The following is a 27,994-nucleotide window of genomic DNA, read 5'->3' as shown; positions in this document are numbered from 1 at the left end:
ACACTTGGGCACAATTTCATGCTGGTTACTTTTTTCCATTTTAATGTAAGCAGCTAGTTTTAGAGCAGTTCATAAATCAAAAGTTTGCATATTCAGTAATACAGACCCACACACAAACCCAACAGTTATAACATGCTTACATATAACATTAGTGAAAAGTACTTACATGTTCAGAGCAAAAAGAAATTCCACATTGGAAATCTGGCATTTGAAAGCACATTTGATACAATTAATGCAAAGTTGGATAATCCTAAATGGCTGGAAACCTCAAATTTGATGCTGGCTCCTATACATTTATGTGTTCTCCTCAGCCCTAGCCTAATGAGAGTTTTCCAAACTAACCCTTTTAAAGTGCTCTCTGGGAGTCTAAATAAACTCCTTTCAATAGCTTTCCGGTGTATATCGATCATCTGGTGTTGAAGTAGACAGACTTTGGACAATTCTGTATATTGAGACTACACTGCATTAAAAAAAGTATGAGTAACTGCTGCTGAATTATATACAATTGCATGATCTCTGGAATTGCATATTATACCCAAATAGCTTACGCTGAAGATACTTTGGTTCAATTGTTTTAGTTTGGATTATAAGCAGCAACATGTTCCTTCAACCTCTTTGGTAAAAAAAAAAAATCTGGCCAGGTTCAGACACTTACAAGCAGCAATCCTTGTGAGCGACACAAGTTTTGCCATCCCAATATCTAAAATACAGTGGGCACTCGACATGTGAATCTTATCTATGCAGTGGCCTGATGCACGCTTTCTTTCCTCTCTGTTCTTCTCTGAAAGAAAAATTACACAAAATAGGATACCAGGCAAATAAGTTCCTATATGGATTACTTGTCTCACAGGTTACATTAAGGACATGGAAAGAAGATGGGTACATGGCCTTTCTATCACCATGCGAGGAAGGTTATAAGCGTCTGAACAAAAGCACACATTTAGGTGCATATAATACATTAGGAGTTGGTTAAAATGTGAACGGAAAATAAATTATGTCTTGTCAATATGTAGTATTTTAACAAGTGGATACTGAAATGTTAACTTAATGTACAGTGCAATCCTATATATGATCTCTCAAAAGTAAAACTCACCAAGTTCTGTTGGACTCCCAGGAAGGACAGTAGAGGATTGAAGCCTAGCCATCTACCATAAAAGATGTCTGGCACAGTATTTCAAAACCGTTTTTCAACCACTGATTCTGTAGCATCTATTCAATCCATTCCTTGCAAACTCATTAGTGCAAAAATAAAAATGCAATTGTTTTGCCAGGCGCTGAGGAAGGGTATAAATAATGCCCTTTACCACTGCCACACGTGGCCAATAGCGAACCAATTATATCCAGAAACATCACCTGATCTTAGGTCCACTTCAAAAATGACAAGCTATTATGTCAAACTTCAAATATAATGCACAATAACTTATGACTCTTTTATATAATAAAAGAAAGCAAAAAATAAAATTAAAATGAATTGCATTTCATTCCAAGATGCCCAAAAGCCTTTGAATGAATGCATCTTGTGAAGAATATATATTTAGCTTAAGAAATGTATGGACAAACACAAGTGTAACCTGTGTTTGTGTACATGAGATGATGTACACATTGTGTTTATACTATACTAGAAGGGTTTTCCATATATAATTGCCTTTTTGAAGTGGCCAGATACTGCAGACCCACTATTAGAAAGCTATAGGTATTCTATGGTTTTGCAATGAATACCAAAGGCCACTTCAAGCATTACATTGTTGTTTTTAAGATACCGTACACACCCTCAATAGAAGCACACATCAAAAAATGCAATGTGTGGGTGTAAAAAGCACACTCCATTCAGATCCACATTAGAGAGCTGGGATTTGCACCAGTTGTCAAGCATATCCCATGGAAAACCCACAATTGCCTCCATGCAACGTGTGAAATGGCCCCAAATGCTTGGAAACATCTGTATTTGGGTGTTCTAGAGAGAATTTAATTTATGCTTAAATTTGGTGACATGTCAAGTAATCATTCAATTGCACATTTGTGCAAGCTAAACTAAATGTAAGATAAAGCTTTTTTTAAAAAAAAATGGTTAGCTGCTACAAGAGAAGCTCTGCAAATATAAAAGAGCAAATATACAAGTATAACACTGAAAATACTGTACTTTATTAGCACAAAAAAGCTGTAACAAGGCACAGCAAGCGGAGGAAAAACACACATTGATAAATTGGTTAGTGTTGGCATACAAGTATAACTTTCTTGTATACGCAGCTTTGAAGTTTTCCTACCTCACAGTCACTGTCAACTGGTTAAGAACCTAGGGAGCACTAGTCATTGGTACAAGATACACAAGCAAAAAACAAGGGACTCTGTACTCCAACACAAATTTTAGTGCAAACACAACTAGGACAAAACAGGTTATGTTCTGTCCACAAAGGGGGGGGGGGAGAGACCAGAAGCAAAAGAGCAAGTTTCAAAAGTTTTTTGCTCAAGGAGAACACAATCTACAGCTTACCAAAAGAAGGTGCTACACCATTTACAAATACAACAGTACCTATATGAAGCCTGAAACTTTACGTATGATGCGTTGAGTAGGGTGGAGGGAAAGCAGCAGAACAGAACATTATCTTTTCCTGGATCAGCTTTAAGTTATAACTAAGCTAGATGGCCATTAGTTTTTAGCAGACAGTTAAAAATACTGTTTTGAACCATTCAAAAAATCAGTTAATGCAAAGCTCCAATTACTACTGTCAGGTTTCTTGTAGTTGAGTCAAGTTCATCATCATGACTTACCAGCAGCAGTTGACTTAAACTGCAATCCTACACATGCTTATCTAGGAGTTTAGTCCCACTGAATTTAATGAATCTTGCTTCTGTGAAGGCTTGCAGTGTTAGGCAGAAGTTACTGAAACGCTGTGTTTACTAAACTTTACTTTAAAAGTTGATTTTAAACTAGGGCTGCAATGCTTAAGACAATCCATCTGATTAAGGTGACTCCGATTTACTGTATCACAGATTTTTAGAAAATGTGCAAGTTTTAAGTGCTTCTACAAACTGTGCAACATCTCAGAAGAGAAACTCATCCTTCTGAGTCATGTTGTAGGATTTATTTATTTATTTATTTGGGGGGGGGGTTGCCAACCGGGTGCCTGAGAAGGCCTTCACTGGTGCCTCCAGGCTGCCCCTACCCACAACTCTTTCTTTCTTTCACAGGACTCTAGCCATTCTAGAAAGGAAGTTATGAAGCAGAAGGTGCAGGTGCTCTGAGCAACCGACGTGAAATGAACCAGCCCGGCTGCTCCCACCTGCCAGTGTTTTTAGTCAGTGAGTGTCAGAGCTGTGCCTGATAAATGAGTTGTTTGGACAGCAGGAAAAGGGTCCCAAAGAGGTGCAGTTTCCAGCTTCCCTTTAGCGCACTTTTCCTATTACTGTCCTGTTTCCTAGTCCTTGGTAAGTCTGCAGCTGCATATGCTTTGCTGCCTGCCAGCCATGTGGAGCAGCTGACAGGCTGCTACTTCAGAAGCTTTAAAAAATATGTTTGGAGTAGGGGAAGCAGCCCAGGAATTAATAGTTTTGCTGCCTGCTGGCCACGTGAAACAGTCTGCAGATAGTTACTTAATAAGCCTTCTGAAAATGTGGGGTGGGGGGAGGCAAGATGGCAAGCCTCCTATTGTTGCCATACTTGTTTGCTGCCTGCCAGCACGTGGACCAACCAGCTGCTTGAGAGAGGCCTCTGTTAAACTCAGAGGGTAAGGATATGGCAATCCTTTTTCTCTCTCCTACATGTCCTACAGCAAGGATTGTCCCAAAGTTTTTTGAAAGGGGGAGCCCAGTACAGAGACATCACAATGGTGGTGATGATAATAATAATAATAATAATAATAATAATAATAATAATAATAATAATTCTAAGAATTTTCCTGGTTGTTTCCAAGTTGTTACATTCTTGAGGGGTGGGGTAATGCAGAGGCATCATTATTATCAACATCACCATCCTCACCACAGTATTCCTGATTGTTTCCAAGTTGTTTTTTGGGGAGGGAATCATTTCAGAGGCATCAATGTTATTATCACTTTTCCCTCCTGCCTGGCCCACATGGATTGCTCCCAGGTTGACTGGAGAGAGGCTGGCTTAGTGCAAAGGCAGAAAAATCATTATCATCATGTCCTCATACACCCCTAGTTTTGAGATGCTTGTAGATGAGTCAGCCTTAAAATAACATTACTCTGCAACAGTATTGTTCAACTACTACTCTGGTGAGTCCTTTCTGTATTTTTCTATTACATATTTTCTTCTCCAACAAGATAGGGAAAAAATACTTGTGAGTCCACATTATGTCTTTTTATCTCTGATTATGTGTGTGTGTGTATGTGTACATATATATGTATATATATGTGTACACACACACACACACACACACACACACACACACCTGAACCGATTTCCCCATATTTGAACTATTTTATGTTCCCGTTTCTTTTCTTTTCCTTCGCTTTTGAAGGTGGCAGCCGTGGTACCCTTGGCATCTTCTCAAAATTCAGAATGTGCCCCCAGATCCAAAAAAATTGGTGACCACTGCTATAAGAGATGCCTCTTTCAAGGTACCACAGTAGGCACATGTAGGCATCATTATAAAATAAATAAAGTATGTGTTTACTTTTTCTTGCATATGATTACTATTTTAGTGATATGTAAATTTATGCAAACTTAGTTGGCTGATTAATCTATTTGCACTCAAACAATCATACACTAAAGTATACTTAATTGAGATACAGCCCTTTTAAAAACCAAAGTTTGGTGCCTGGTAGAGGCATATAAGTGCTCACTAATGTACGTGATCAATTCTTAGAAGTGCTAGGTGACAGCAGTTTCCCTTGTCGCTCATGATTTTTCACTTTAGAATACAGTAGCTTTAATGTGAAAATTGTCATGGGAAAAAACTGAACTTTAAAATGTATTAAGAAAGCAACTACACAGGAACACAACTGCTGGTGTTCAAATGTTCAAAAATGAAAAAAGTCAGCAACTCAACTTTGTTGAAATTGAATGGAACTTAGAAAATACTCAATGGCTGCTTTACATAATAACTATAGGAATTGCGGGAGAAAATAGTGTATTTCAGAACTGAACAATTATAATCTGCAAGCCCGTGTTAAAAAATGTGTGAATTTGTGTTCAGCATATTGTTTCAAGAGATATTCACAACTAAGCTTGATTAATAGCAGGCAGCATCTGAACACACTCAAAAACACATTAAGCTTAAAGTACCATATTGCAAAAGAAGATGAAGAGGAAGCTGAACACTGATGTGCTAACCACAGGTATACTGTATTTGCACAAAAAAAAAACCTATTTCTAGTGAGCTTACTGGGGACTCTGAACTCTGTTCACTTTGCCTTTATTGGTTCCCGCTCCAACCATCGCACTCGGACCTTTTGCTTATAGTGATATTCCTTTAGAAAGTCCTGCAACATTGATGGCAAAGGGAGACAATCAATCCCATCATACGAAGTGTACCTACAGATTACTGCCCGGCAGATATATTGCAAGCTGAAAGGGAAAGTTCTGTTTAGGGAGACTGTAAGCAAAGGTTCAAAAAACATGCAAGAACTAGGATCTTTGTAGTGTTCTAGAAGCCCTGTAACAGTGGACGAGTGAAACACGCAGGGGTCATGAGCATCAAAACTAAAGTTGTGGTTCCATTGTTCAATGCGTGCATGCAGAGACCGGTTGTAACGGCGGAAGCTCACAGAGAAGAGGTAGTCTTCTTGAGCAGAATCCCTGAGCAAAAAAGTGCCTTCGGGTTTTCCTTCCAGAAGTGCTTCTGCTTCGTAGCGGTCCATCACTCCCCAGTAACAAGGATTGCCAGTAATTTGCAGTAGGTCTGGGACAAGGCAGTGTATATAATCAATCTGAGTATGTACTTTCCAAGCTCCTTGTCTGCTGGTGTGGCTATGGCTCTCTCCAGATATCTGGCGCTGCTTTTGCCTACGCGACTGCAAGCAGAGAGTAGTCGTGTCTTCCTCCGGGTCGCAACTTCCCTGTGGCGTTGAACTACAGTCTCCAGTCAGCTCAGACATGCCAGGGGCCAACTTTGGTCCCAGTTTATATAGCGGGTTAACTTGCGCAGTAGCTTCAAAAGTATGTATCTGAGCATTGGGAGGAGGATCAACCCCTTCTTCAATACTGAGCCTTCGTCTTTCTCTGAGCCTGTCCTCTTCATCTTCTGTAGAAGCCACAGAAGGATCAAATGCATCAAAGAGAGTCGAGTGCGGGCTCACTGGGGCTGTGTGCTGCTTAATTAGATGCCATTTTTGAGCCAGATCTGACCCAGGAGGGAAAGGACATTTCTCTAGCATTAGTTCAGAGAGATGGATCTTTCTTTTGTTAGAAAAGAGAGGTTTGGATGGTTTGCAGTACGTTCTCATAGGAAAACACAAGCCAACAGTATCCTGAAGTCTTTGTCGCAGAGAGCGACTCCCAATGGTCCTGCTTGAGACACTGTCCGTGTCATGAACAGAGCTCACGCCATATCTTCTCTCTCTCCTTTGCAAGCGAGAACGGCCAAATCTTTTATCACTATCCAAAGAGCTCTGGGTTTTTGTAGAGCAGGAATGTTTCTTTTTCCCACCCCATGGTGCATGCCTTGAGTAGGAATCTCTTCGTGCAAGTCTAGCTCCTGTGGCAACACCCAAGTCACTCTCTCTCTCAATGCTTATTTCCACTATTTGTGGGATTTCTGCAGCACAGTTTTGATTTTTCCTTGCAGAGCTTTTCGAAGGGTTTAGACTCAGTTGTAAAGAAACATCTCTTAAAGGGCTGCTGGGTCGTTGCACAGCTGGATCAGGAGCAAACACACTTTTATCTCTAACAGAAGAACAATTAGAGTTTACATCTACATTTTCACTTCTGTTTCCACCTTCAGAGTTGAAGAGATTCTGGCATCTGTACTTGAAGCTGTTCCACATCTTCCCAACTTTACCCATGGATTAGGTTATCTAAATTTCAAACACAGGAAGACAATATTTTAGTCAAGTCACCTGCTGAATAAAGAAACTCAAAATGAGTTTCTGAACACTTATTAAGACAACTCATTAACAAAATGAGAAGCTAAGGGGGAAAGTTTTTATTTTTATCACTCCCCTTTATATACCCCAATGGAGCCCTCATGGTAGCTTACAATAAAACAAATTGTTTAAATACTCTACACCCAAAATATTTAGGATTTTCTATTTATAATGAACACTTCAGTTTTATGATATTCTATGTAATGGAGTGCAGAGGTTTCAGTTATAATTTTAGAAATAAGATAGGCTTTGGACAGGTGTATGTATAAGGTTGAAGCTGAGGAAGAAACATAAGTGTCACCCTTTCCTTATTAAAATATTCATTTCATAGGCCTTTTCTGCAAATAGAAATACTACAAAATGTAGCATAACATGCATGCTCATATAACCTCCATGGTGATACTATTCAGCTACTGTTCCCAATTAAACTGGGAATTCATATTCATTTAGATTTCCCATATTTAGAAGTTACAAAACAGGAGGAAGATTTTGGATCACCTGTGACTAGTACTTTTTAAAATTCAGCTTACTAGCTTTTTAGGTGTTCACTAACAGATAGTTTCATACTAATTACCACAAAAATTATGTTTTAAAAAATGAGAGTCTTTCTGCAACACTGGACTTTTGAGTAGAAAATATCAAAGCTAGGAGAATGCAATGGCAGAGCTAAAAACAACAGGATCCATAATATTCTTGAAAGTATTAGCAAACTCTGTGAAAAGATTCCTGTCAACCTGCAAGTACATTGAAGCAACAATTCTGAACGATGACCCACAAAGCAGTTGGTGAACTGAGGAGTTGGCTGATCATTTGAGCTGGCTGCTTGCTTCTCCCCCAGCTGCTGCTCAACATCAAAATACTACTAAATATACATCCCTTTTCTAAGATTAGTTTTCCAGGTAAGCAATTTTTGTAGTTGCCATTAAAATGATATAACATTGTAATACAGCAGATTTTGTTCTCGACCCAATACACCATCAGGTTGTCCCATGCTTAACACTGTTATTTGACAGATGCTCATCTAGTATCTGTTTATAGTCGCTTTATGCATTAGAGCAGTAGCGGGGAGCCTTCAGCCTAATTAGGCCCCAGCAGGCATCCTAATTTGGGACACAATCCTATTTTCCCCAAGTCACATCCATCAACCCCACATGACATCATATATGTAAAGATAAAGACACGGGTGGTGCAAAGGAACCACGGGGAACCTGAAAATGTGCCCCCAATTGCTCCTTGGCAAGCAAGGCTTGTATTTGGTACTTTTTAGATCTGGCATCAAATGCAAACCCCTTTTGGGTGGCATTGGTTCCACTCGGAAGCCCCCAATTAGAGCCATGTTGAAACGGGGACTTGAAATCAGTACTAATCGCAGGCTGATCACCAGTGACTTCATGTCCCACTGGGATTGGCTACACTCCGGGGTTCCCAATCAGAAACTCTTGAGTGCAGCCAAGCCTTGCCAAAAATGGAGCTTGAAGGACAGTGCTGATCAGCTGTAACTTCCAGGCACCGTTTCTATTGGCTGGGACATTCCTTTGCAAAGCTGCTTGAATGCAAGCTGCACTGCAAAGGTAAAATTGATCAGCTGATGCCTTGCCAGTCCTGGGATTCCTGCTCCCTGCCTTGCTGGACTTCTCCCACCCAGCCTGAGAGGGCGGGGCCCTGACTGACTCCAGTCACAAAAGCTGAGGCTGCTGAACAGACTCTTGGTTTGGGGTATTGCTTGGGGGCTTGTGTTACTGTTATGGGTATTTGATGTGTTTTATTTATGAATGACTTTTGTTGCGTTTGTGATTATGTAAATCTTTGCATGTTGTAAGCAGCCTTGAGCATCATTTTAACTATGGAAAGGCAGCATACAAAAAAAATGATGATGGCGGTGGAGGTGATGTCAGGGGATTCACAGGTGGGCAGCCCTGCCAACATGTCAAAGTGGTTTACAGAAGGTGGGGGGGCACAGGTTGGGACCCACGGAGAACAAATTAACTGGGGAGCCACATTGGATGGGCAAATGGCACAAACTTGCTGCTGCTTGACAGGGTTTTCGATCTACCACCATACTTGCTCTTAAAATGAAAACTAGAGCTGAGTGTTTCTAGTTTCTGCAACTGTAAATTGTGATCAACCTTCCATTAAGGTATTGGCTGAGCAGGCAGCTTCCCCCTAGCAACAGGGCCAATTTAAATAACAAAATTGTATACTTCAAAAATTGAATTAATAAACCACTCTCCCATGTTAAGTCTATGTATCAGTGCTTTTAAAAATGTCCAACTCTGCCTTTCAAAGGCCTTGTAAACAGCCAATGAGGCTACTCCAAGCGTGTTACCTTTCTTTTTACTATAATGAATGATATTCAATAGGCGTCATATTGGAACCGCTATCTGCCAGCAAGGCATAAAGCCCGTCTGGTCTGGGGAGATATAACCTGTAATGAACATATTTAACCAGTTTATTAAAATGTCTGTATACAGCTTAGCATCCTGGTTTAACAGGCTAATTGGACAATATATTTCCACTAGGTCAAGGTTTTAACTCAACTTTCAGTAGTACTGTTATTTTAGATTGATGCCTGGAATGCAGTGGAAGATCCCCTGAAAAAACTTCATTCAACAACTGGCTAGATGGGGATATAATTCATTGTAAAAATGTTTAAAGAATGCTCCTGTAATACCATCACCACCCAGTACTTTGTATCCTTTTAGTTTTTTTAAATAGTCATTTGCGCTTCCTCCAATTCAATAGATTTATTCAAAGACTGCATTTCTAACTGTAGCAAACGAAGTTTATTTTAATATTCATTGACAGCAAACAAAGACATTGACAGTGAACTGTATAAGTCCAAATAAGATGTCTTAAATAATTCACATTTGTCTTTTTCTTTGTATTGAAAAATGCCAAAATATTTGTGGAGCACTCTTCTATGGGCAACCTTTTTAAAAAATCTGATCGGCTTGCATTTTAAGAGTTTTTGTTTCCAAAGTCACAGTATTTTTGGTTTAGATATAGAATGTTAACCTCTACCCTAAAGGACTCTAGAGCTTTCACCTTTTCTCCACTTAGCTCCCAAAATTGGGAGCTTTACAAAAATTCTGTGAGGTAAGTCAATATTGTGAAACGCCCCTGCTCCCACTGTTTATGGGGAAAATAAGGCTGAGAACGTGCCTATGGCCACCTAGTAAGTTCATAGCAGAAGCAAAATTCAAGTATGAGTCTTGATTCAAGCTCAGTTTCTTTGCCACTACACTGGTAGTTCAGTAGTAGACCAATTCATTCATTATTCATTCATAATTTCAATTACTATTACAAACTCAGATATATAAGCAAATCGCTAAATGGCACCTTAAACACATATTATGTTTGCCACAATGGTATGTCTAGGCACCCTTTTTGCAGTGGCATTTTTAATTATTATTATTATTATTTTCTGTACTGCTTTCTATTTTAAAGAAAAAAATTCAAAGTGGTTTACAAATCATTAAACCATCAAATAAAACAATCCAGAATAAAACAAATGCAAACTGCAAGGAAAATATTTCAGATCCTTCTCTAAGTGGCATTTTGCTTTCCTCATATTTACCTACTTACGGTAATTTATACAGCTGCCCCATAGCAGAAGAACCCTAGAAACCAGTGTGATTTAGTGGTTAAAATAATAACATTTAATATAACCAAAATAAAAGTAACATAATGTCTAGTATCACTTATGTGAATGTAGTCAATAAATATCTGAACTGTGAAAATAAAGCACAACTTTCATTCGTCTCACTAAAGCACTTGCCCTGACCTCACAGCTGTGACTTTCACTAACATAACTGTGCATGTGGGACCTGCAATTAATGTTGCAGTGTGAAAGGTACCTTTGCAGGATTTTAATCAGTCATGTCATTTTCCAGAATCCTCCATTCAATCCCCACCCACACTGATTTTCCATTTTCCCTTCCTCCCCAGACACTCAGTATTGTGTTGCAAATGAACATACTCAGTCTTCACTGGATTTTCCTCCATGTCTTTCTCCCCCTATAGTTTTTTTTACTTCTGAAAAAACAAGATATGCTGATACCTTCCTTGTATGTGGATGCTGCTACACAAGGATTTACACTCAAAGAATAAATTCACTATTATATATCTTCTTCTTTGGCTCGTAGTCGAGTAAGATTGTCTTCCATGAACACGGTCTTAACAGTAAGTGACTGTGGAGGCCGATTCTGGATCCACACATCCTTCCACAGTGAGGACATTGGTTTCCGGGCAGGAGTTGATCATGGTGAGAGTTTGCCAAATGTGCCTTCTCTTAGCACATTTCGTCCTGAGTTCGAGCGTCTTCAAAATCCATGTCACCTTTGGTAAAGGCTGTTCTCCAACTGGAGCACTCGCAGACCAGTGTTTCCCAATTGTCTGTGTTTAGATTACACACACACACACACACACACACACACACACATACACATATGGCCCCACATTTATTTATAAAAAAATTATATACCATTGTATCATAATAATATATCACAGTGGTTTGGAACAATATAAAAACACAAAGCCAAATAATAAAATCATTTTTAAAAAACAAAAAGAAATTGAAAACAAACATAAATGAACCATGGGGGGGGGAGGTGTGTTCTTAATTGCCTGCACAGGCATAGCAGAATATAAAAGTTTTCAGCAGGCTTTTAAAAGTTGGCACAGAATGTGCTTGCTGAATTTGCAGGAGGCACAGGGGCAGAGAGTGGGAAAAAGTTGTTTTCTTTAGCCACTCTCTTCAAGTACACCCTCTTATGCACACATTTATATAAGCGCGAACTCACACCCACACAAGGTAAGGGAAGAACTGCTCGCCACCTCCCTCCAATAAATCCCCTACATGGAGACAGGGATAATGGCCAGCACATATAAACCCTACAACATGCTATCCTTACCTGATAAAATTGGCCATGGCAGTACAGTGGTACCTCTACTTACGAATAACTCTACTTACGAATGTTTCTATTTATGAATAGAGCTCCGTCCGCCATCTTGGATGCGGTTTAGATAGGATTTTTTCTACTTACGAATTTTTAGATAGGGTTGCTTCGACTTACGAATTTTTTCTCCCAATGCATTCCTATGGGATTCGACTTACAATTTTTTTCTACTTACAAATGTGCATTCGGAATGCATTAAATTCGTAAGTAGAGGTAAAGGTAAAGGTAAAGGGACCCCTGACCATTAGGTCCAGTCGTGACCGACTCTGGGGTTGCACGCTCATCTCGCATTATTGGCCGAGGGAGCCAGCGTATAGCTTCCAGGTCATGTGGCCAGCATGACAAAGCCGCCTCTGGTAAACCAGAGCAGCACATGGAAACGCCGTTTACCTTCCCGCTGTAGCGGTTCCTATTTATCTACTTGCATTTTGACGTGCTTTCGAACTGCTAGGTTGGCAGGAGCTGGGACCAAGCAACAGGAGCTCACCCCGTCACAGGGATTCGAACCGCCGACCTTCTGATCAGCAAGCCCTAGGTCGTAAGTAGAGGTACCACTGTATAAATAAGGATATGTATCTTATCAGCCTGAATTGCATGGTGTCCCCAGCAATGACAGTTCTGATAACAGATGCAACCTGACTTCTGCTGTCCCACAAAGCATTGATGCTGCATGTTTATCAGAAAAGAAATTTAGACCAAATATTGGGAACTGCTGGCTTTAAAAAAAAAAAGAGGCAAGATTTTGGCCACTGAAAGTTTACAACTTTGTTTACTGTCAGTCAACAGGTGGCCATTTTTCTAAAATGATCAATGTTCTAGATGTGTGATCACCGAAATTACACCATTGCAGAGACTTAACAACAATTATATGAAGAATTAACAGGGAAAGAAAGGGCAACCAGCACAGGGTGAGGGGTGGAACTCTCTCAGTCAAGAATATTCTTACTTCAATAATTTAGCATAATTTTTTTTTAAGGAAAACAGTATTTTCCACACAGTCTACTGTGATCAGAGCTGTAAGCACCAATATGACAATGTTTTAATTCTTTGTCAGATACCATCTTTCAACAAAGTTCTTCACCTGTGGTGTAATTTCAGAAAATAATAAAACAATTATTTCTAGGACCTTTCCCAAAAAGCGATGTTTTTATTTCTATAAGGAAAGTTTTCCTTGAATTCCACTACTAAATAAAAACTGATTATCAGCCTGTATCTATTGGATGAGCTGCAATGATGCCACAGAAGCAAGAAATAGCTACAGCTCTTGTTTTGATCTATATAAGAATGAGAACTCAATAAATGCTATATGCACTCAAAGCAATGTTTCAGAATTCTATGCTTGGGGTTGAATTCTACCAACCAAGATAGAAACCTGACAACTGTGAATAGCCTTTTAGTGCCTATGTGACCTCTTCCCAAAAGCTATCAGGACAAATGTTGATAACAGAACTAGCAGAAACTATTTATTTATTTATCTAAAAGATTTAAAGCCAGACTCTTAACCCAAGACTTTTAATTCAGAAGATAGCTGACAAAATCACACTATCTTCAGTCTGCCCCCTCCCCCATGTGAAGGTTTTCTGCTTCCATGGAAGTGCATACACCTCAAGTTATATTCTGCTCTGGACAAGAAAGCTGTGCATGAGTCACTGAAATAATGTTTTTTGTACTGCTATATTTAAGTTTCCTAGCTTGTAATCTACTATGGTTAAAATAAAAAACAGGTGGGCAGTCAAGAGGGTCATTGAGCTTGCAAGCAAAGCATAGCAGAACTCTTGATGACCTCTTTATTGAGAGCAATAATTTGAGAGCAAATATGTTCTAGTTCACTCATCTACTACTTGACAATAAAGTGCAATCAGGCTGCAATCCTATGCATGCTTAACTGGGAGCAAGCCCCACTGAGAATAGTTGAACTGCTGAGAAACAAGAATAGGATTGCACTGCAAGAATGTTCATTTGAGTACTTTGTTAAAAAAAAAAGCCCCCCAAATACCTATAGTGCATCCGCTAGCTTCATAACATACAATACACCAACTAGTTTAAAAACAAACAAAATGGTCACATCCACATCAGTAGAAAATGGAAACGCTTATAATCAAGGCAAAACAACAACATGAAATTTGCTCCAATTGCCTTAGGCAGCAGACTCACATTGTCTCCTAGTGCTGGGCAGGGGAGAAATCAAGGAGCTATCAATTAGCTACTGAAAAGGTCAACTACTTAAAACACACTGGCTTCATGACAGAGTATAGCTGGAAAGATACCATCTAAGATAACTTTCAAACCAATCTGAAAAATGGCAATGAGACTACAAAGTGATGAGCAGCCCCAAATTCATCTTAATGACTTATTTATTTTATAAGCAAAAAAGCAGCAAGAGGAGGTTGGAATCAGGAGCAGAGTATAGATGGGGAGGAGCTGTGAAGTTCTTTTTTACTTTTTACCCTTCTGGCTTCTGCCTCACTTTCAAGGAGGGAGAGGAAGGAATACAGACACCCCTAATATTTTTGCTCACAAGGAGAACAGGGGCTATTGGAGCTAATTCTGAGAAGAAAAGCACTTGCAATAGAAAGTATTAAACAGTCTTATCACCCTCAACTTTCAACATTCTGCATCTGCTTCTCCTCTCTCCCTCTCCCTCCCTCTCTCTCTCTAAAAGGGTTCCTTCACCCAATAGGTAAAGGACCCCTGGATGGTTAAGTCTAGTCATAGGCTCCCTTTGCAGGCTGAGGGAGCCAGCGTTCGTCCACAGACAGCTCTCCGGATTGATGACGAGTACCAGAGAGCACAGAAACGCTGTTTACCTTCCCACTGCAACGGTACCTATTTATCTACTTTAGGGTTGCCAGGCGTCCCCGATTCCCAGGGACAGTCCCCTGATTCACCAATCTATCCCCGGACAAAATCTGTCCCCATAATGTCCCCAGATTCTAATGAATGTCCCCTGGTCTATGCCCAGAGAGTGGCGGCGGTTACAGCGTTGGCAGCTTTGATAATGTTTGTATGTGCAAGGCAAACCCTAGGGAGCGAGCAGCACATGCCCAAACTCTGCTCGCTCCCCACCCCCTCGGCACTCTCAGCCTCCTGGAGCAGTTGATAGGCACTTGGACTGAACCTCGGCACGCCCAGCCAGCCTCCCCGCTCCTCCGACCTCGTGGTGGGCTGCGGGGCCTGTCAATCATGTCCCGAGCTCCCTTCTCCCCGGACTCCAACGGTGGCCCCCGAACATGTGCAGAGCCGCCTACGGCGCAGCCAAGCGCAGCAGAACTTGTTGGAGTGCCCCACCCCACCCTCTCAGGTAGCCTGGAAGATGGCAGGGTGAGAGGCACTGTCGCCGGTGCAGACGGCTGGGCTGCATTAGGCGAGCGGGAACATTTTCCCCCTCTCCTACCCTCCTGCTGCTGCTGCTGCTTCCACTTCTTTATTGCTGTTTCGGCGGGAACTAATGCCGGTGATGGCCTTGCCGTGAGGGCTGAGGGGAGATGTGGAGGGTGCCGGCAAACGGTTTATGACGCTCCTTCTCAAACGTTCGAATTTGAGAGGGGTGCGGATGCAAGGTAAGGATCGCTGATGGCGGTCATAAAGGCTGGATGCATTTATTGCCCGACCAAAGGAGACACCCTCCTCCTGCCTCCTCGCTTGTAAAAATAAATAAAAATACTCCGCCACATGTCTCTACCCCTCCCCGCACGTTCTCCATATTACATTTTTTTCTGCCTGAAGAGTCGGACAGAAAATAGGGGAGGTTCGTATTAAAATAGCTTTAGTTATCTATCCATTTGTATTCCTCATGTACCTTTTTCTGGGACGACCTGACTCTCTGTCCTCTCTCTACCCCCTCCCCCTTTTTGTTCTTTTGTTCCTTCCTTATTTCTTTCCTTCCTCCCTTCCTTTTCGGTGACGCTTTCAGGAATCCCAGAAAAGGGGGGGGGGCAAAAACACACACATGCTCACAGATACACACACACTCTTCCCTCTGTTCCATCCATCCCCTCCTATTCTTGCTTTCCCTTCCCTCTCTCCCCCTCCCCACCGATAACCAAGGAACGTGGCTCTGGTTGCCATGGAAACTACATATGTTTACAAAATGCTGCTCCCTACTAATAATCTGGGTGCTACTGTCTTTTAACCCCTTGGCTGCTGCAAAAAAGTGTCCCCGGATTCATTGGAAAAAAATATGGTAACCATAATCTATTTGCACTGGTGTGCTTTCAAATTGCTAGGTTGGCAAAAGCTGGGACAGAGCAACAGGAGCTCACCACTGTCGCACAAATTCGAATGGCAGACCTTCTGATTGGCAAGCCCAAGCGGCTCAGTGGTTTAAGTGCCACCCGCATCCCTCCCAACAGAAATGCTCATCACATATAGCTTGCCTTAAGCTACTCATTTTATACTGTAATCCTATACCTAATTAATAGGGAGTAAGCCACAATTGGTTTACCTCCAAGTAGACACTCCTAAGATGGCTGGGTGGTCTTTTGGGAGGAGGGGTAAGAAAATTTTGAAGACTGAATGCCATTCAGTGCAGGTGTCAGTACCATTAAATTCAATGGGATTTAGTCTCAGGTAAGAGCATACCAACTGCAACTAGAGAGTACTTACTTAATGAGACGTGGGTAGCGCTGTGGGTTAAACCACAGGGCCTAGGACTTGCCGATCAGAAGGTCGGCGGTTCGAATCCCCATGATCCCTAGCTAACAGGACCAGTGGTCAGGGAAGATGGGAATTGTAGTCCAAAACATCTAGAGGGCCAAAGTTTGGGAATGCCTGATCTAATCCAACACAAAAATATGATAATAAAACATAACTTTAAAATAAGCAAATTATATCAAATAAAGTAATATTCAACAATCCATTAGAATAGTATAGAATATTAAATTTCAGCATATAAAAATTAAACAGAAATCCACTCTTAACAATTACAATAAATAATTTCTAAACTATAATTGAGCAAGGCAGGTGGAAAAGGCCTTGCCTGATGAATGGCTGGAAGTCCCTCCCCTTATGGTACTGTACTGGTTTATTGTACGTAAGAGCTTATCAAGTGGTATCTTGAATCATATTTTCTGCACTGCTACCCATCTTTGAGCAAAAAGAAATATGACATGAACATGATCCTGAATCTTCAAGCTCCAAGTAGTATAGGTGCCATGCCTTGAAAGGTTCTTGGAATCGTGCCACTAATTACAGCAAACAAGAAGCTCATTCTATCATACTTAGTGTATAGTGCAAACAAGAAGCTGATTCTATCATACTTAGTGTATAGAAAGAGATGCTGCACTTCTTAATATAATCGAACTAGAGCTATTTACCTTTTTTAAAGTTTCTTTTTAAACTATCAGACAAACATATATTTATTACTGATTTATTATTGTTTATATGGCTCCCTATAACAAAACTTTCTGGGCAGCTTGCAACAAAAATAATCACATGAAAATAAAAATCAATGCCCAGAATGCAGATAAGAAAGCTTTGCTAAGGAGCATTATGGAAATTTAAAACCAAGGGCGTCTATGCCCTTTCTCTGGAGGTTTCTAAGAGCAGACTGGGTTTAATCTGTTAAAGTATGGCTTAAACCTCCATTCTTGATGAACAGATGACTTAGAAAGATGGAGTTTTATATGGTTTCATTCAAATACTGAAGCTGCTGTTCCATTAAGTAGAGTAGTTTTCTTACCGTATGTAGCTAGAAATGGTTTAGTTTACTTGAACACTGGGACCAGTAACAGTACGCACTATTGTTAGTTAATTTCAATATATTTGAAAGTGCTGAGCAACTAAAATGAAAACCTTATATTAAAGCTGGATGTTTAAGTTTCATTTTTCCATTCCCTCAGTTTCCCTTCTATGATCTCATCCCCTCAGTCCCTTTACTTCTTTCCCCCCACCCTTTTTATTTCTTTTCAGCTTTTCACATTTGCTGCTTGAGCAGCTTTCTCGGTCATGCCAGAGCCAAAAATTTCTAAATTGCCCAAAGGTTATAGAGTGGTACAGCCTCTTTTGGGCATCGGCACATAAGATATATACGGTATTAAAAACTGCAGTGGACTTTGCACACCAGAATTCCAGGTTGACCCAAAATACAGCATTTGTCACTCTGAGTTTTAATCAAGGTAAACCTAATGGACCTAACTTAGTAATGTTCATTAATTTCAATGGTCTATTCTGAGCAAAACTTAAGTTGAATACTATCCTCCAGACTACTGCTGCAGTCACTAATTACTAAAATTAAAATGTATTCAATTCAAAATAAATCACTTTTTAAAGAACATACATTTTCTATTGTTGTTGTTTAGTCGTTTAGTCATGTCCGACTCTTCGTGACCCCATGGACCAGAGCACGCCAGGCACTCCTGTCTTCCACTGCCTCCCGCAGTTTGGTCAAACTCATGTTCGTAGCTTAGAGAACACTGTGCAACCATCTCGTCCTCTGTCGTCCCCTTCTCCTTGTGCCCTCAATCTTTCCCAACATCAGGGTCTTTTCCTGGGAGCCTTCTCTTCTCATGAGGTGAAGTATTGGAGCTTCAGCTTCAGGATCTGTCCTTCCAGTGAGCACTCAGGGCTGATTTCCTTAAGAATGGATAGGTTTGATCTTCTTGCAGTCCATGGGACTCTCAAGAGACTCCTCCAGCACCATAATTCAAAAGCATCAATCCTTCGGCGATCAGCCTTCTTTATGGTCCAGCTCTCACTTCCATACATCACTACAGGGAAAACTATAGCTTTAACTATACGGACCTTTGCTGGCAAAGTGATGTCTCTGCTTTTTAAGATGCTGTCTAGGTTTGTCATTGCTTTTCTCCCAAGAAGCAGGCGTCTTTTAATTTTGTGACTGCTGTCACCATCTGCAATGATCATGGAACCTAAGAAAGTAAAATCTCTCACTGCCTCCATTTCTTCCCCTTCTATTTGCCAGAATGTGATGGGACCAGTGGCCATGATGATCTTACTTTTTTTGATGTTGAGCTTCAGACCATATTTTGCGCTCTCCTCTTTCACCCTCATTAAAAGGTTCTTTAATTCCTCCTCACTTTCTGCCATTAAGGTTGTGTCATCAGCATATCTGAGGTTGGTGATATCAACATTTTTTTATAAGTGGCATTAGGCCTAGATTTAGGCTAATGTAATTTCTGCGTCACTGTAAAAAAAACCCTCCTGTTTTGCTTATTTTTCAACCGATTGGGCTTATTTTGGTATCAATATTTCAAAATAAGGTATAAAATGGTCTTCAAGTGCCACAGAAAAGGGTTACCAACCATTCAAAGTGAATTTTTGTCATTATATTCCAGGTAGGTTCGATAAGCCATAGCACACAAACTGCAACTAACACGTTTCATACTTTTGTTGTAGAATGGGCTAACCATGTACTTGTTATGTTTTAAAAATAAGGAGGTGGTTTTTGTGGTTATAAAATAAATTCATTTTGAAGTAATTTTCTTACAATTTTTATTTATTTATTTTTGTACAGGTTTAAGGTCTCTTTGAGCCTGAAATAACTCACACATTCATGAGAATCGTTAAAATTGTACCCTCTTATGTTACAATGTCATCTGATATATTTTAAAAATTAAGTTTTATTATTTAATAAAAACAAAATAAGTCTCAGAACCCTTGCTCATTTTATTGTATAAAACACTCCTGCAATGATATGGTCAAAGCTACACACACACACACACACACACACTGGTACCTCTGGTTAAGAACTTAATTCGTCCCGAAGGTCTGTTATTAACCTGAAACTGTTCTTAACCTGAGGTACCACTTTAGCTAATGGGGCCTCCTGCTGCCGCCGCCATGCAATTTCTGTTCTCATCCTGAAGCAAAGTTCTTAACCAGAGGTATTATTTCTGGGTTAGCGGAGTCGGTAACATGAAGCGTCTGTAACCTGAAGTTTTTGTAACCTGAAATACCACTGTATATATATAAAAATTGGATTTACAATTTAATATTCAACCAAATAACACAATGTAACAGTTGTCATATAAACAAAAAAGAAGGGGAAAAAACCTCCCTCAACTTCCCCTTCTGGTTCTTTAAATATTTATTATTTCTGCTTAATTTATGTCTTATTTTTATGATCTTATACCTCAATATAATCACTGAATTACATTCCATATTATTATTTCTTGACTTTTAAACTTATTTTCTTACTTGTGTTTAATCAAACCCTGCTAGTGAGTCAATTTCTTTACAATATTTCTGTAGATACATCATAAACGGTTCCCAGTCTTTTTCTAAAGTCTTCATTATCATTCTATCTGAGTCTTCCCGTGAGTTTTGCCATTTCTGCATATTCTCTATATAAATCTTTATTGCGGTTCAAAGACCCATTGAACAATTTCAGAACAAAATACAATTGAGACAGCCAACCACACAAGAGAGAGAAACCGAGACGGTCATTTTGTTTTGCCTCAAACATGATGATATTTGATTCTTATAACTTCCGAAAGAAACTTTGCCACGGCCTGTGCAATATCATTAGACCTATCATCCAAAAGATATTCAATATGGACCAAAAAATATTAAAATATTATTTTGAGCTTATCTCATAGGTATCTACATATAAAAATTTTTTGAATAAAATCTGAGTTGTGAGAGCATATGGCACCAGGTGATTTCGCGTGGAATGACCCGGAAGAAAGAAATGTAACAACCAGCCCTAATGAATCCAGCTACTTGGGTTGTCCAACAGTCATTGGAAAACCAATGTCCCCACTGTGGAAGGACGTGTGGATCCAGAATTGGCCTCCACAGTCACTTACGGACCCATTGTTAAAACCGTGTTTATGGAAGACAATCTTACTCGGCTACGAGTGATCACCAAAGAAGGATAAGCTGCCTGCTTCGTATAGTTAAATGTATTACCAAGGCAGTCTAAATGTTTATTAGTTTTAAGCATCTTTTTAAAGGAAAAATAAGGAAAATACAATTTAAAGATGCAGGTTTGCCACGATGCACCTATTTAGGCATAACAATTTCAATGGCACTAACCACTAACCAAGCATGACTGGATGCCCCTCCCTTTATCCGGAATTTCGAGAATCCAAACTTCTGGTTATACAGTAGCGTAAGTCAAACCAAAAAGTATAAAACACTGTTTAAAATGCCAACAGAGGTCAACTAAACAAGCAGGACAAGTAATAGTGAAAGCTCGTTTTAAAAAGGTAGGAAAAGAGAAAGTTGCAAGGCCATTTCCAAAGCCAAAAAAGGGCATGGAGGAAAGAATCCAGAATAGGAATGAAAAAAGACAACACAGAGTGGTTTGAGGCTTTGCTTCATGGCAAGTGATAAAAATATGAGCATATATGGTGCCATGTTATCTGGCCCTGTAAAATAGGCATTTTGGTAAATTAACACAAAATCCTCATACCTGTTTTAGAGGAAAATGCTTTACTCAATGGAATTTGCTTCAAAGTGTGCACTGGTTTTGTGGCTTTAAACTATCAGCAGTTTACTTTTTAGAAGGCCTTACAGCTTGATCCAAGTGCAAAGTCAGAATGAGCATGAACAAAAATACTGGCCTTAGGACTTCAAAATTAACATTATGGTTTGGAAATTTATGCTGCGGCTCAAGAGGATAATGTGTGGTATATGTCCCTGCTCAATGAGTACAAATGTTTTAGAACCTAATATGAAATTGTTTTCTAAGCATCTGTCTTTAATAGGACTTTAACAGAATAGTCCTAGTCATATCTACTCAGAAGTAAGTCCTACTGAAATCCATGGGACTAACTCCCAGATAAATGGGGTTAGCACGTGCAGCCTAACTTTCTAGGAAGAAGCATGGTTAGGAGCCACAAAGTCGCACAGAATTTAAAGTAAAATGCAGAATAAATAGTTTAAGAGAAGCCTTCCTCAACACAGTGCCATTCAGATATTCTGAACTACAGTTTCCATCATCCCTGGCCATTGGCCACCCTGGCTGGAATTGAGCCTGGAACATTTGGAAGACACCACATTGGAGAAGGGTGATTTAGAGAACCAGCATTGATTCTGCTTCTTTTAAAATACACAGTCAACTTCTGACAAACTGAGGATCATGAAATATGACAATTCAGCAGTGAAGGACTTAGGAACGAGCAAAGTAGAAATGTAGCAAGTGCACCCAAGTCAGCTGTCGGTGCAACTTTTGCAACCCAAACGTCTGCCAATAACAAACTGCTGACCAAGATTACCAGGTAAATGTAAATCCCACACTGGCTTTAAGCACTATTATCAAAGTCTGTAACTACTCTCAGGATCACATTTTGTGTCCAATCAGTGGCTAGTGTGTTGGCTGTGGGTTCAAATCCCTTCTCAGCCATAAAGAGACATGAACTTAGCTTGCCACATACTGACAAAAGACATCAACATATCTAACCCAAAATGTTGTTACAAGGCTTAAAATATTAGGTAGGCTATAGAAACGATTTCCTGTAATAGCAAAGTTTCAATGTTACAGCTGAACTAAGCCTGAAACTTTCAGTCTGAATGTTTTGATGAGAACAGCCAAACACTAACAACCCATGTCCTTTAAGTTTCTATCCAGCTAGCAGAGTTAGGGTCTCTACCAAAAACTATTAACACAATAGTTTCAGTATTTGGAGTGAAAATCTGTTACATGACCATAAAAGGACAGCAGTGTAGACTTACTTGCCTGACCTCAATAAATTTAAATATAGTATATCAAGTGCCAAGCCACATCTCTTCCTCAGAATTACCTGGCCTTCTAGGAAATACTGTTTTTAATTCTGAAAGGAAAATAATCTGAAACACTTTGCATACAACTTGTCCAATGTTATATAAAACAAGTCAGTAATCTTAGCTCATGGCTGCAATGAATTCTCTACAATGTTTCTAGGACTAATTCAGTACTAGTCTCCAGCTAGATACATGCGGTAAACAGAGAGAACAAAGGGAAACAATGCGATTTCTACTGTGTTAAGTATTCATAAGGCTCCCAGCAACCTAGTTAATTTAGAGAATGCCCTGCTCTGTTCCCCTTTGGCAGCTTTAATGAAAAACCATGTCAATACTAAACTCTCACAAATTGAAAGATATTCACAGGAAGGTGATCTACAACAAATTTCACTATGACAGATCATTCCTCCTCTTCTTCAGGGGGTCTTCATTCAAGAATATGTAATGTCCTAAATTTATTGTGACACACTTGTGTATATAAAAAATTAAGGATATTAGAAGCGTTCCTCAAATCTACAGATTTGTCTGTAGAATCTACAGACAGTATTACTGTCTATGAACAACTTTCGTTTGCAATTTATGAAATTTTGTAAAACATTCCAGCACTCACATGAAGAATTTCTTGGCTGAAATCTTAGTGACTAAAAAGCTGGATGTGTTTTTGCACAAATAGGTATTTCCTCCAGGCACTTCCACATTGCTCTATTTCACTGCCCTACAGGTGACCCAGAATGAACAATTTATTTTGCATGGTAATCTGCAAGAAAAGCAATCATCATGCTCCTCATTAAGAGTTCAGGTTGTCTTGAGGTTAAAGCATTTCCTGGATATTTATATCCTAGAAATATCATGCATCATGTTCCCTCCTGATTATGCCTGTGAAGCCATCTTGTGTGAAAGAGACCTAAAACCAAAGTCAGTATTGTATGCATATACACTACAAAGATAAAATTGAACTAAGAAAGCAATTTTGCTTGACTAAGCACTGTGTCTTAAGGCAAAGGAACATATTTCCTGACAACATTTTTGCTTATTTCTTTCGAAGGCCAATGTACACTTAAATCCTAGAAAGTCACTGCTAAGTCAGCAGCAGACAATAGTCAGTGAGATGGACCAATGCTCTGATAGGCAGGTTCATGCATCCATATGCAAGTGTGTCACAATAAAATCAATGAACCTCCTTCCGAGTAAATATATTGGCTTATAAGGCTCTCAGCAATTGGGTCTAGATATCAGGCATAATTATATACTTAACTGGTTTCCAAACCCAAGGCTGCAATTCTATTTTTAGTTGTGTTGTGTTTTACATAATTATTTTATGTTTGCAATATTTTGTCATTTTAATGCATTCTGAAATACCTTGGAAGAAGGTCTATAAATAACAAAATTAACTGATTGATTAAATGGGGGGGGGGGCGCGGCGGAGAGAACACACCTACTTTACAAGGTTTGTTTTTACTAAAAAAATAAGACTGATCCAATACACACACCTGGCAACATGACCAAAAGAATATAGCAGTACTTCAGACTGAACATTTATTTATGCTGCAAGTGCCATGGCATTTAGAAGTCATAATCAAACAGAAGAATTAGATTCTCCTATCACATAGTTAGTAAACTGGTTATAAATTTGTATTTCATCACACTTTAAGGCTCATGTTAAAGTAAGATTACATGCTAACTCACTTTAAAAGTAGTTCACATAATACTGGGTAGGGTTATTTATTTATTTCTGTTTTAATTTATATACCACCCTATACATGAAGGTCTCAGGGCAGTTTATAGAATAAAATCAAAATATAAAACCACAAAATATATAATCAAAATAAAAACAGCAACAACCCAGTAACTCCCCTACAAAAAACCACATTTTAAAAGGGCATAGTACAAAAAAAATGTATTAAGCATTAATATCGCAGTCTTTAATACAGCACCATGTACAGAGAACTTGAACAAAACAACTGTCATTCTCACGATACTACCCTACTCTGAGGTATGGTGTGCTATCAATCTTACAGATAATGGGACAGACTGAACAAAGTGACTTATCTAAGACTGCTTCTAGCAGGACAAATTTTGTACAGGCAGTACTATAATACAAACTGCATGTACTGGTGTGCAACAATCACAGACCCAAGCCATTGAAAATGGCTGCAGCCTCCCCATTCAAGTTCATACACATCCAGTTTGTTATATCTAATCACTGTGTACAAAAATATGCCTGCTATATGCACATCTCTCCCTACACCGAAGGGCTTAGGGGCACAAAATCCATCACATTTGAAGTCACCTTCAGTTTATCCATGGCTGAGAAGAATACAATAGAAGACCAACCCTGTCATGCACAAAACCACAATAGGGAGCAACTAGTAGATCTCAGTGTCAAAGCCCATGCTTTGTGTGTACAGTACTAAAGTGCTGGCTAAATAATCTCAGCAAACCTGGGAAAGGGACAAATTCTCCAAGCTGCTGCTAGACTGAATAAGAAATCGGGGCTTGACAGGGTAATAGTTTTAACCAGTATAAAGCAGCTTCTTACATTTGGATGGATTTTTCATTCCTTTGTACTATCTACTCATTACAACCATTTCTTACATACCCTACTTGATAACAAGATTCCATACTGAGTTATCAGTTGCAGTGATTTGTTAACTCATCTAATGCAGTATCTGAACAAGTCAATAAGGCTTGGGGTGATTTTCAGGAAAGAGTAGGCTACTATTAACGATGAAATGGGCACCTATCTACTGCAGGACCCACCCCTGGAAATAACCACAACCACCTCTGGGGAAAGCGTGCTTCCAGCTCTGAAGAAACTGGCTGGAGTACACTTGCCAATACAGTATTGAATTTCAAAGCAAGGAAAACCTGGACATTGATAGGAGAGCTCTAAGAAAATCCGACTAACGAGTCCTGCTTAAATCTTGACATGCATCTGACTGCAACTCACTCCCACACCCGACCGCGCAGATCAAGGCTTCAGAGGCCACAAAAATAACGGCCACCCCCACCTACCACCAATAAATATAATACAAAAACGGACTCGCCAGTCAGCAAAACGGAGGAAAGGATATTTGTGCAGTTCCGCCCACCCCACTGACATTATTTCAGCTTACGTCTTCCTCCAGCCCCTTCGAGGTCAAGACCAGAGGCAACCAGGCGGCAATTTCACTTTAAGCCCCCTCCTCACCTTTCAAACTTGCAAAATGAATGAATGAAAGGCGGCGTTCTACAGTACAGTGTAAAGTTTATCTTTCATGGCCACGGTACAGTCAGGAGCATTATGCCCCTTAAGCTGCAAAGCCTTTGCATTTTTTAATTTTGGGGGGTGGGGTGGCGGGGGGTGCTTTGCCCGCCTCCCTCCCTCCCGTCCCGTTAACATTTCCCTGCGGGGGCGGGAAGTGGCAGACCTGGCATGTCGCCCTCCTCCTAACGACGGGGCCTTCCTGAGGGGAACGGTGGGTTGTCGGGCCGGCCGGTCAGGCCTCCCCGCTCCCTCTTTTCCTCTCTCGGCGACCCCCCTACCTTCGCCCTCGGTCTAGTCCGCCCAGCCGGGCTCACCTACTAAGCGGCGGCTCAGGGCCGTTGGAGGCGGCCGCGGAGGCTGGCGGTGCTGGAAGGCCGGCGCATCTCTCTGCCTTCTCCTCAGCGCCGGGCTGGCTCTCTCCTGGGTCCCAGCATCACCCCGGAGCGCGCTCGGCCTGTCGCAGAGGCGGCGGCGGCAGCAGCGCGAAGCCCCCTCCCCTCCTGCGGCCTGCGAAACGGCTCTTGCCTCAGGCCCAGGCAGCCAGCGAGCGAACGAGCGACCCGAGAGACACGGTAGAGGAGGAGGATGGGGCGGGGGAGACGGGCGAAAGGGTGGAGTGACGGCGTCGAAGCCAATCGCAACGAAGGGGCAGCCTCGCGTCCTCCGGCCAACCGTTAAGCTCGGCTGAGGCGGGGAGCAGGCCTGGAGAGAAACGTAGCAACGCGGCCTTCTCGACATCCCCCCTGATTAGAAGCGAAGCAGCCAATCCCCGATCGTGGGAATAAGTAATATGCAAACCACGCCCACTCCTCCCTCCCTCCCTCCCCTTCTCTCTCTCTTAACCGCGCTCTTACCTCCCCCCAAGCAACAATATTGGCTGAGGGCAGATTGTCCGCGCAGCAGGACGGGTGTCGCTTCAGCGCCCATTTTGGAATGGGGCACGGCTGACAGGAAAGACCGTAGACGGCGATTTTATTTTATTTTTTAGGAAAAACTTCATGCACGGATCCCTATCCATGGTTATGAAGGAGTAAGCCTCGTAAATGAATTGTTTAGGAAACCTGAATGCGAAATACTGCGCTCTTGTACTACCCGGAAAGTCTTGCAGAAATAGTTGGCATGTCCCATGATGCTTTGCGACGGGGAAAGTGAAATGAAACGATTCCGGCGATAGTTTTCTGCGTTCTTGCCAGCGGGAAGACCGCGTTTTGTGGGAACGGGGTCTTGCTTTATTAAGGGCACGACTACGTGGTAAACGAGCAGTTACCGTGGGAAACTGCCATAATGCAGTGTTTTCCAAACTTGGGTCTCCGGCAGTTTTCGGACTACAACTCCCATCATCCCTCGCTAGCAGGACTAGTGGTCACGGATGATGGGAATTGTAGTCCCCAAAAAATCTGGAGACCCAAGTTCGGGAAACCCTGCAGAAACGACCCTCATTTTTAGGAGACACCCGCAAAAATCTACTTGGATAGTTGGCAAATGGGATGGATGACATTTCTTTGTAGGATTTCCCCAATTTTTGGAAGCCAGAGCGTGAGCCATGCCTTGTTCTAACATGAAATAGAAGTTTATTAACATGTAGTAAGAAAGCGGTGGTATCAATCCGTGCTCCTGGAAACAATTTTTTTAACAAGGACACTAAGGAAGCTAAGCACTTTTAATGAGGGATCCCTGAAAGAATAAGCGCCCCCCCCCGGCTACGTAAGAAGTGCTTGCAATGGCCCGTCTAGTATCCCTCTCTCCTCCATGAATTAGACAAATCCTTAAAGCCATCCAAATTGGTGGCCATCGCGGGTTCTGCTGGCAAGAGGGCCGGTCCTCGAAGGCCCTTTCTGGCAGCGGACGAAGCGCAGCTTCGGTGGGTGAATAAACAAGTATTGTTGCAATATTAAAATATGCATTAGAAATACACCGGCTGTAGGTTACATAGTAATAATGACCTGCTAGGATTACGGGGAAGCGATCGACGTTTTAATTCGCACTTTTGCTCTAAAGCAAGCTCCTCTACATTCGGCGGGTCTAACATCCACCTATCTGCGGACCGGGCCCATTGCAGGGA

At 40.9% G+C, this 27,994-nt stretch overlaps 1 protein-coding gene across 2 annotated transcripts; it reads right to left on the bottom strand.

The window, feature by feature from the left end:
* Nucleotides 1–5,281: 5,281 nt before the first annotated feature.
* SOCS5 (suppressor of cytokine signaling 5) lies at nucleotides 5,282–26,696 on the bottom strand. Of its 2 annotated transcripts, none has more exons than XM_035111172.3 (2): nucleotides 26,247–26,696; nucleotides 5,282–6,975 (listed from the first exon to the last, which is right to left on the bottom strand). In XM_035111172.3, exon 2 carries the CDS (start codon nucleotides 6,961–6,963, stop codon nucleotides 5,365–5,367), a length of 1,599 nt encoding a protein of 532 aa, XP_034967063.1. In that variant the 5' UTR covers nucleotides 6,964–6,975; nucleotides 26,247–26,696; the 3' UTR covers nucleotides 5,282–5,364. The 2 variants fall into 2 exon arrangements, with proteins under 2 accessions (XP_034967063.1, XP_034967064.1); XM_035111173.3 differs by having other exon boundaries at nucleotides 26,211–26,346.
* Between the last annotated feature and the right edge of the window lie 1,298 nt (nucleotides 26,697–27,994).

Source organism: Zootoca vivipara, chromosome 3 (assembly GCF_965207765.1).
Source record: "Zootoca vivipara chromosome 3, rZooViv2.hap1.1, whole genome shotgun sequence".
NCBI lineage: Eukaryota > Metazoa > Chordata > Lepidosauria > Squamata > Lacertidae > Zootoca > Zootoca vivipara.
This window is presented reverse-complemented; position numbering and strand designations above follow the sequence as displayed.

Excerpts from the sequence above, each read along its gene's own strand:
- SOCS5 (XM_035111172.3), bottom strand. The coding sequence starts at position 6,963 with ATGGGTAAAGTTGGGAAGATGTGGAACAGCTTCAAGTACAGATGCCAG.